The 11,220-nt window shown below is 36.0% G+C and overlaps 1 protein-coding gene across 1 annotated transcript; it reads right to left on the bottom strand.

The window, feature by feature from the left end:
• Nucleotides 1–8,718: 8,718 nt before the first annotated feature.
• On the bottom strand, nucleotides 8,719–9,690 carry LOC102276005 (olfactory receptor 11H6). The gene has a single exon (XM_005901902.1). It carries the CDS (start codon nucleotides 9,688–9,690, stop codon nucleotides 8,719–8,721), a length of 972 nt encoding a protein of 323 aa, XP_005901964.1.
• Nucleotides 9,691–11,220: the final 1,530 nt, after the last annotated feature.

Raw genomic sequence — 11,220 nt, 5'->3', positions numbered from 1 at the left:
GAGTCTGCAAGCTGTGAAAACACCATCACATTATTGAATAATTGTAAAGACAAGTGAGAACCCAGATATGAATTGAAGCCACTCTGGGGAATGAAATAAACATTTATGTATGAATAGTTACTATTTTAGTCTAATTCTGAATTACTGTCATAGTTTAGTAGTTGGATTATAAAAACCCAGTGTACGAGACAGCAAAAGAGACACTGATGTATAGAACAGTCTTATGGACTCTGTGGGAGAGGGAGAGGGTGGGAAGATTTGGGAGAATGACATTCAAACATGTAAAATATCATGTAAGAAATGAGTTGCCAGTCCAGGTTCGATGCACGATACTGGATGGTTGGGGCTAGTGCACTGGGATGACCCAGAGGGATGGTATGGGGAGGGAGGAGGGGGAGGGTTCAGGATGGGGAACACATGTATACCTGTGGCGGATTCATTTTGATATTTGGCAAAACTAATACAATTATGTAAAGTTTAAAAATAAAATAAAATTAAAAAAAAGAAATAAACATTTGAAATTTGAAAAAGAAAAAAAACACAAGTTAAATGAATATCAGTATATATAGAGATATTTACTTATTGTGAAATGTATGGAAACATGTTCAACATTTAAATCTTTATATATAAAACTCTGCAGTAACTATCACTGAAGTTGAGAAATAGAGGATGACTTGTAGCCTAGAATCTCCTGTTATGCTCCATCCCAATAAGAGGATGACTATCCTCTGCCTCTTAGTCCCTCCAATTGTTAACACTCTCCTTTCCTAATAGTAATCACCTCCCTATTTTTCTTTAATAACTAAGTATGCATTCTGAAACATTTTTTTAAAGTTTTGCTTGTTTTTTATTTTACATAATTGAAATCATAGTATATGTAGTATTTGGATGGCTTATTTTGTTCAACAGTAAGGTTTTTTACATTCATGTTGTTACAATCATCTATAGTGTGTCCATTTATACCCCACTGTACTCTATGAATAAACCACCACTTATTAAACCATTGTACTATAGATGACTATTTTGGCTATTTCTAGTTTGGGGCTGTTAGGAGTAATGGTACTATGAACATAGTTTTCTTTTCCTGGTTCACACATGCATGCATTTCTATAGGCTAGATCATAAGGGCATGTGTATCTTTACCTTCAGTAGATAAGTTCAACAGTGTTCCATCATTATTGCATTATTTATCACTCCTACTGATAGTGTGTGAAAGCTCAAATTGTCAACATTCTTTTCTAATGGTAAGGTCTCTATTTACCAGAGCCTAATGAATGAGATCGGAGGAGGCAATGGCACCCCACTCCAGTACTGTTGCCTGGAAAAATCCCATGGGTAGAGGAGCCTGGTAGGCTGCAGTCCATGGGGTCGCTAAGAGTCGGACACGACTGAGCGACTTCACTTTCACACATTGGAGAAGGAAATGGTAACCCATTCTAGCCTCGAGAATCCCAGGGACGGGGGAGCCTGGTGGGCTACTGTCTATGGGGTGGCACAGACTCGGACACGACTGAAGCGACTTAGCAGCAGAAGCAGCAGGGAGTGAGATATATACTGCATTTTAATGACTTCTCTCTCTTTTATTTTTGTAATATAAGACTGCATAGTTGTCTTCCTGGCAGTATTCCTTTTTTCAGAGTAGGAGCTTATATTAGAAATTTTTTACTTTCAAGGGAAAGTATTCTGGAAACTATAAAGAAAACTGTCTTCAGATTTGGTTAAGGAGAACATTTTAATGCATGTAATTTACAGTCATCTTTAATTTTGAGTCTTGTGCTCAGCCTTATGTTTTAAAGAAATAACCTTCTAAAAGGTTATTTTTGTGTGTGTTAATCACTTTATCATCTCAAAATATTTTCAGCTCTTTAAATAGCTTAGTTAATGTTGAAGAACTTACTTTTTCTGGTATAGTCTATTTCATTGTTACATCTCTTCTTTTCCCCTCACATCCAATTCATTAGCAGGATTCTTCTGTTTCTAAAGGATGGCTTGTATCATGCACTCCTTTGTCTTAACTGCTGTCTCTCAAGTTTAAATTACCATCCTTTCTTCCTTAGACTTCTGCAGCAGTGTTCTAACACAGCTCCTGGCTTCTACTTTTACCCTTCTACCCTCCATTTTCTAAGCAGCGACTGAGTACTCCTTGAAAAATGGAAAAACTGATCATGTTACACTTTTAAGTAAAACTTTTCCCTCTCAGCAATTCTGTGCCAAGAAGTCTTACAGAGCTGTTATAGAAAACAGGAACGTGTTCTAGAAAACAGGAATTGCCATCACCATTTTACGCTCAATCTAACATATTTAATTTGCTTGCATCACTATTCACTTTTTATTACTGAGCTCCTCTGTACAGAAGACTGATGACGTTACCTGCCTCAAGTCTGAGCTGAAACTGTCAAAAAAAAATTCCCCAAACCAATCAACCAACCAAACAGCAAAAGACCAATAAACTCACCCTGTGTCAGTTACAGAGGGCACTGGAACATGGGTGCAATGATGTCTGTGTATTTGTACCCTGACCACTTGGACTGAGTTAATTAACAACAATCGCCTTGTTTTCTTTGTTTACTTGTTAAATTAGTCAGCCCTTGAAAAATTGAGGTAGAGTATGTCTGAATGAACCAGGCCATGCCATACGCAATACAAGGAAGACATTCACCAATATTTAATTTTCCCTCAAAGCTCAGGACAGTCGAATCTTGGTACTCATTTGTTGGCTCTCTCTCTAGAACCCACCCAGAGATGTTTCATGTGTGTGTGCTCAGTTGCTCAGTCATGCCCAACTCTTTGTGACCCCATGGACTTCACCCTGCCAGGCTCCTCTGTCCATGGCATTTTCCAGGCAAGAATATTGGAGTGGGTTGCCATTTCCTTCTCCAGGAGATCTTCCCAACCATGACAACTCAATTCACTTCCTTAGTTAGTTTGTACAGTTTCAGTGAGGGGCTGTAACATTGGATAATCTGTTTCTGGAAGATACTTAAAAAGTAAGAATGATTTTCCAGAGTGGGATGACTGGTAGAGAGCTGTATATAATAGAAAAATTATTGAATTTAGAATTAAGAACTTTTGTTTACTTGTCATAAGAAATTAATACTTAGCTATAATAAGCAAATAATTATGCCTTCTTTAAAGGGCTGTTACAAAGATAACTGAATGAGATAAATTCCTGTGGAAGTACTTTGACTATTGCGTGACCAGTAAGAGTTTAAGAAATATTGGTTGTATGTATATGACTGTAATAATTCAAAGACAGCTGTGGGTAAAAATCAGTAGATTATGATTTTTTTGCTCTTCTAAACAGTACATAATCTTATTACCTGGATCAGCAAAGGGAATTCTAAGCTGAAGCTTATCAAAAGTTTATTTTTTATTCTCTTAGAAGAGATAGTCTTCTTAACAATAACCAGAGAGGAGGAAAGAGCTGGAAATAGTTGTGGTAAAAATTCTTGAATGTGTTTGCTGAGGGATGGAGGGGTTATAAGCAGAGACTGCCAGGAATTAAGTCTTATTTTTCCTGATCCTTGAGGATCCATTTATTGTTGCTAAAGGAAAACAATGTCAAGAGACATCGCTATGCTTGTTATTCACTTCCCTTGGGATCTTTCTTAATTTCAGTGTTTTTATTTTCTATGTGGTTGAATGATATCTTTTTCCTTCTTTAAAACTCTTACACATAGAAGGAAATGCTAACAAATCAACTGATTGCTTGATTAATTAATCAACCAGTATATCTAACTCTAACTCCCCTAAGTGTGCATACCATGTGGCCAATGAAGACTTTAAAAAACTTGAAGGGGATAAATGCAGCCCCAGATGTCCATAAATGATTTGACTAGACCTCAAAGTTATTACAAGCTGTTCTGACACTCTGAGCTAGGTCATGCTATTCTGTTATTGGACACATACATGAAACAAAACAAAGCTACTTTATAATTTTGTCTAAGGATAAAAAAAACAACGTCACTGTGCCAGTCATAAAACACCAAATATCCTCCTCTCTTGGCTAAAATGAGTGTCTAGTACTTAAAAAAAAAAAGCCAATTACAGCTTTAATCTCCTTCTTCTCTGCCCTCTATATAGATAAGATTTGCTGAGATACCTAGTCTTAGAATTGCCCTTGCATTGACAACATACAATCTGGAGCAGACCATCACTTCCTTAGGTCCTCCCTCAAATCAGTCAACCAAACCACCAATCCTATAATAGATTATTTTTTAATTGAAGTGTAATTGATTTACAATACTGATATTAGTTTTAGATGTATAACAAAGTGATTCAGTTATATATACATGTATATATATGTACATATATACAGATTTTTCCATTTTTTTCAATATTTTTTCAGATTTTTTTCCATTATAAGTTATCATAAGATATTGAATATTGTTCTTTATGCTGTACAGTATCCCCTTTGGTAACCATAAGTTTGTTTTCTATGTCTGTGAAGCTATTTATATTTTATAAGTAATTTCCACTGTGTCATTTTTTAGATTCCGTATATAAATGATATATGGTATTTGTCTTTCTCTTTCTTACTTACTTAGTATGATGAGGTCTAGATCCATCTATGTTGCTGCAAATGGTATTATTTCATTGTTTTTATGTCTGAGTAATATTCCACTGTATATATGTATCACATCTTTATCCAATCATCTGTCAGTGGGCATTTAGGTTGTTTCCATTGTCTTGGCTGTTGTAAATAGTGCTGCTATGAATATTGGGCTACAAAACCCAAGTTAGGGTTTTCTCCAGATATATGCCCAGGAGTGGGATCATTGGATCATATGGCAACTCTATTTTTAGTTTTTTTAAGGAATTTCCATACTGTTCTCCAGAGTGGCTGCACCAATTTAGATTCTCACCAACAGTGTAGGAGGCTTCCTTTCCCCCCCAACTTCTTCAGCATTTATTGTTTGTAGACTTTTTGATGGTGGCCACTCTGACTAGTGTGAGGTGAAGGTCAGAATTTTGGATTAAGGCAGATTATCAGAAAGCAAATATTTGGACCTCAGTTCTTAGATCTGGAAAGAATTGCTTCCACTGAGTTATATTTCTATATAATGCCTTTGAATCTTATTAAGATATGCTATAAGAAGCAACTGTGTTAAACTATATGTACATATGTCAGATATTTTGGGGAACCACTGTTCAGTATATCTCATTCTCCCTCATATGAATCATCTTGAAAGAAATTATAGAACTAGGAGTCAGTAACTTAGTTTTCCTTGTAAACAGATTTGTTTCTTCTTACAGTTAATGAAAATCATATGACAGATAATGTTTCTCCATTCTCTACTTCAATTTTTTGAATCAAAGAAACATTTTATAGAGAATTGTAACAACACTTGAAAAAACTTCAACACTGAAGATCCTTTTTGATGATTTCCCACTTCATTTTAAAGGGAGCTCATAACACTTTTACAGGCTTGACTTAATGTCAGCATTTATCCTATTTTCCACAAACCATCATCCTGTTTTTCCTTTTTAAATTCATATTTTTATTATTCTTTCTTTCAGTGCACTTTCATACTTCAGATTCTTAAAGAAAAAAAGTGGGATATAGTATAATAAAGGAACATATAAATAAACATGTAAGTAAATAAGTAGTTTCAATATAAGAAGAGCTTATGAAGATATGGATTTTTCTAAGGAGAACTTTTTTAGCCTTCCTCTTAGTATATTGTATTGAGCAGGCTTCCCCAGGAGTTCATATAAAAACTTTTTATTGTGGGCTAGAAGTTTCTAAGTGATTTGATGCTGCCTACTTTTCCAGCTGGCAAAATCAACTTTTCTTATTCATTGAAAATCACAAGCTTCTATCTGTACTTACATGGCAGTTTATTGTCCTAGATCTTTGCATGATATATTATCTGAGTTTGAAATGTCACTTCCTAACAAAGACATTCTCTAACCATTTAGATGTAAACTATGCCTTATCCTACCCCAACAATTTCTGTATTCATACTCCCATTTATTCCTTTTTTTGGTGTTTCAAGGATAGCATCTTTTTTTTTGGTTGGAACATAGTTGATTTACAATGTTGTGTTACTTTCTGCTGTACATCCCAGTGAATCAGTTATGCATATACATATATCCACTCTTTTTTAGACTCTTTTTCTGTAAAGTCATTAACTAGTACTGAGTAGAGTTCCCAGGGACGGGGGAGCCTCGTGGGTTGCTGTCTATGGGGTCGCACAGAGTCGGACACGACTGAAGCGACTTAGCAGCAGTAGCAGAAGCAGAGTTCCCTGTGCTGTACAGTAGGTACTTATTAGGTATCTATTTTATATACTGTACTGTGTATATGTCAATCCCAATCTCTCAATTTATCCCTTCCCCTTTTCCTCCCTGGTAATTCTAGGATTGTAATTCTGTTTCTGTTTTGTAAATAAGTTCATTTGTACCGTTTAAAAAAAATTCCACATACAAGTGATATCCTATGATATTTGTCCCTTTGTCTTACTTACTTCACTCAGTATGACTTCACTCTGGGATCATCTATGTTGCTGCAAATGGCAGTATTTAATTTCTTTTTTATGGCTGAGTAACATTCTATTGTGTATGTGAACCACATCTTCTTTATCCATTCACCCATCAATGGACATTTAGGTGGCTCCATGTCCTGGCTATTGTAAAAGTGCTGTAGTGAACATTGGGGTTCATGTATCTTTTCAAATTATGGTTTTCTCTGGATATATGGCCAGGATTGGGGTTGTTGGATCATATGATAGCTCTATTTCATTATAAAACTTGTAGAGGAACACATAGGCAGAATGTTCTCTGACATAAATCACTTTGACCTACCTACTAGAGTAGTGAAAATAAAAATAAACATATGGGACCTAATTAAACTTAAAAGCTTCTGTACAGCAAAGCAAACCATAAAAACAAAAAGACAGCCCACAGAATGGGAGAAAATGTTTGCAAATGAAGTGGCCGGCAAGGGATTAACCTCCAAAATATACATGCAAATCATGTAGCTCAATAACAACTACAACAAAAAACCCAACAAATAACCCAATCAAAAAATGGACAGGAGATGTAAATAGATATTTCTCCAATGAAGACATACAAATGGCCAAAAAGCACATGGAAAGATGCTCAACATCACTAATTATTAGAGAAATTCAAATAAAAACTACAATGAGGCATCACCTCAATAGATCATAATCCTCATCATCAAAAAATCTATAAACAATAAATGCTGGAGAGGGTTTGGAGAAAAGGGAATCCTTCTACACTGTTGGTGGGAATGTAAACTGGTACAGCTACTCTGGAGAACAGTATGGAGGTTAATTAAAAAACTAAAAGAGTTCTCATTGATTCTTTTTGTTTTATTGAGATATAATTGATAGAAAACATTAATTTCCAGTGTACAACATTATTCAATATATGTAAATATGGTGAAACCATTACTTCAAGAAGTCTAATTGTAGATACTATCCATTACCACATATAGTCACAAATTTTTCAAACTACTGGAATTAGTAGTTATAACTAATGAGATTTATGTGTTCAGCTTCTTATTATCTATCCCCTTCACTATAATGTAAGCTGCACAAAGACAGGGACTTGATCTTCTGCATTCAAATAGAGATAAATGTTTATTGGATGCCTGAATGAAATGCATCAACCCAAGAGGACAACTTGGCTAATTTATTTATGACCAAATAGTTGAGCCAAATCACCTACACCTGTCTCATATCTCAGGCTCACTGGCTTTTACTCTCTGTCTGCTTTTACCTCTTTTGAGCTGCGTGCTCAACTCAAACTTCCTTCTCTTGAAACTAACCCCAAAGTACTGATATATTGTCACTACATGCTAATCTTTTAAAATGTAGACCTATTTCTAGGTATTTTAATTATTTTTCACAGGTAGGAAAAGGTAAGAAGACTGTAATATATTTCTTATTCTATAAATGGAGGATTTGGGAATAGAGGCAGGAGAAGCTTCACTGCTGCTGTCATGAGTGTTTTCACCACCTGTACTACTCACCATAATTTGTTTCGCTTTCCCAACCAATTATTATAAGATTTTTATTTCTCACTATATGTCATGTATTTTTCTTAAAATAGTGGCTCCATAAGGTCAGTGTGTGAACTGGTGCTGGTCTAGGTACAACAGAATCACATTAAAATGGGAATTTCTGGTGTTAATTTTATATTCTGAATTAGGGGATTTGGAGAAAGACCTGGGAATCTGTTCTTTTAAAGATTTCTCTAAATAACTATGACATAGTGCTTAAGATCATTATTATTTTTTTGGATATTGATTAAATACAAATTTTGGCTCAATTATGATAAAAACCAAATGTAAGAATATGCACACAATAGAGGAGAATGATCTCAGATAAAGGGAAATTAGTTACTGGCAGTCAGGATAGGAGAAGAGTTTAAAGTTCAGATGCAGGTCATTTAATTCAAGTTACTGTCTATCAAGTCCTGTTTTGAAGGTAAGGTTGGATTTAATCGGTTGTACTATTGTCCATATTGTCTAGGCAGAAGTAGATGAATTTGGGTCTGTATTTCTAGAGACAGTAAGTAGAGATCTACTTTTTAAGTTGGAATAGATTTTTTTGATGGTAATCATCAAAAAACTCTGCAAATAATAAGTGTTGGAGAGGGTGTGAAGAAAAGGAAACCCTTGTACACTGTTGGTGGGAATGTAAACTGGTACAGGCACTATGGAGAAGAGTGTGAAGGAAAAAATAAATATTATGATCTTGGTCCACTCATGAGCTCTTGTTTGCTTTGGCCAGTTTTTGTAAACATTTGAATTTTTCTCAAGGCAGTCTTCATGTCCTTGTTCCGGAGACTGTAGATCAGTGGGTTTACAAGTGGAGTCACTGCTGAGTACAGCAAGGTTACAATCTTGTGTATCCCAGCTGGATTTCCAGAGGTTGGGCTGATGTACATCATCATGATGGTTCCATAGAACAGAGATACCACAGCCAGGTGGGAACCACAGGTGGAGAAGGCCTTACGTCTGCCAGCGGCTGAAGGGACACGCAACACTGCTCTGAGAACCAGGGTGTAGGACCAAAGGATAAAGAAGAAGGTGATAAAAATAATAAGAGAGCTTAATATAGAACAGGAAAGCTCAATTCCAGGGGCAGGGATGCAGGATAGAGCCAGTAAAGGACCAGGATCACAGACAAAATGGTCAATGGTATTGGGGCCACAAAAGGGGAGTTGTGTGATGAAATAGATAGGGACTGGATAGCAGAGGAAGGCTGTTACCCAGCAGAGGCCCACCAAGTTCATGCAGAGACGGCTGCTCATGATGGTAGGATAGTGGAGAGGTCGGCAGATGGCCAAGTATCGATCAAAAGCCATGAGGGGCAGTAAGAAGGTCTCAGTAATGCCCATGGAGAAGAAGAAGTAGAACTGGAGGAAGCAGGCAGTGAAAGAGATGGTTTTGGTCTCAGACAGGAAGTTCCTTAACATATTGGGAACAGTGGTGTTGATATAACACATCTCCAGGAATGAGAAGTTGGCCAACAGAGTGTACATGGGAGTGTGGAGTCTGTGATCCAGCTTCACTGCAAAGACAATGGCCCCATTCCCCATCAGTGTCAGGATGTAGGACACAGAGAAGAGCACAAAGAGGAGGACTTGTACCTCTCTAGAGCAGGGAAAACTCAGGAGTATGAATTCAGTCACCGTGTTGACTCTTGACACATTCATGGCTTCTTAAGAGGTGGAGAGGAAAAAATGACAGTGACAAAGATGACCTTACTCTCCTTTTAGAAATCTGTGAGTCCCTCAGATTCTATTACTGTATTAAGTAAATAATGTAAATGCGCTGCTGAAGACTGTCAAACTTTGAGAATGCTGGATATGGTAAGTCTTTGAATTTTGGACTTTCTCATTTCTCTTTCAGTATTTTCTTATACCCAGCAAAACTCCAAAAAAGCAGTTTGGAGAAGATTAATGACAATACTTGCAAATATAAATAGGTATTTTATATTTGTATCTATAGAATAAGATATGTAGACCCTTAATATTAGACATAGAATTTCGATTCTGTGTTTATTTGGAATTAGAGTCATAATACTAGGCATCACAAGAGGAAAAGAAACGTAACAAATAACACCATGACATTCTGTGCATTTCACTTATTCTGGATCAATGTTAGAATTATAAATGTCAGCTTCCTAAGGTGTTCTGATAACCCAGACAAGAAATGTCATGTGCCATTGTTTCTTCAGTGTTCATCATGGTTTTTTAACTCACAAAAATATGAAAAGTCTAGACATCTACATAATAGTCCTTTTACTAGATGTTTTAATACTTTTGTGAAATCTTGGTTTAAGTTGAAACCAGAAAAACTATAGAAGATCTGGTATATAACAGACTTGAGATTTTTGCCTGAGATGTCAGGATTCTTAGAAAACTTGCTATTCTTCTAGTTTATGGTTAGATGCAGAGGATCATAAATATCAGATACCCATAAGCAGATACCTCTAGGAATCAAGAACAGTGATGGGAGTCATAAGTGCCCTCTGGACATGGATTCCTCTGATTTCTACTCTCTCCTCTTGTCCCCATCCAATTACAGATGTGGAAGGTTAGAGCTGTTTTGGTAAATTGATTAATCATCTTTGTTAAAGCTTCTTTCTCTGACTCTGAGTGTGACTTAGTCTTGAACACTGTGTGACTTCTATGGTGAGAGAAGGAAAAACAAAGGCACTGAAACCACCTGAGATTCTGTTGCCAGTCATTTGGTCTTAATTTATTAATTTATTTTCTGGATCCCCTCTATTATTGAGGGACAGTTATCATTTGTATGAAAATGACCCAAGTGACATGATTGAGTGATGATACTTATTCAGGAAAATAGAAGTGCAGAATACAAACCTAGAAACCTTCAATAACAGTATTCTAGCTAAGAATATTCATTAATGTATTCATGATAAAATGTAATACTTTCCATATCACATAATGTTATAGTTTTAAGGATGATCTTGATGATTGCAACTAGTGACATAACAGATAAGAGAAAAAATTTTTCATATCACGCTTCACTGCAAGTTTCCTCTTCAGTCTGTAAATAGATCATATATGGCAGAGCAAAGCTGTGAACAATTCTTCTGTAGGAGAAATTGAGAGTTACTCAGAAGCCAAAGTAACCATGAGGAAAGAGAAAACAGCAAGAAATATTTGGTACTGATGTATATGGGGATTCCATTGACTTTGTAAACTATACGGAGTGAA

The sequence above is a fragment of the Bos mutus genome, chromosome 10 (assembly GCF_027580195.1).
Source record: "Bos mutus isolate GX-2022 chromosome 10, NWIPB_WYAK_1.1, whole genome shotgun sequence".
In the NCBI taxonomy this organism is placed as follows: domain Eukaryota; kingdom Metazoa; phylum Chordata; class Mammalia; order Artiodactyla; family Bovidae; genus Bos; species Bos mutus.
This window is presented reverse-complemented; position numbering and strand designations above follow the sequence as displayed.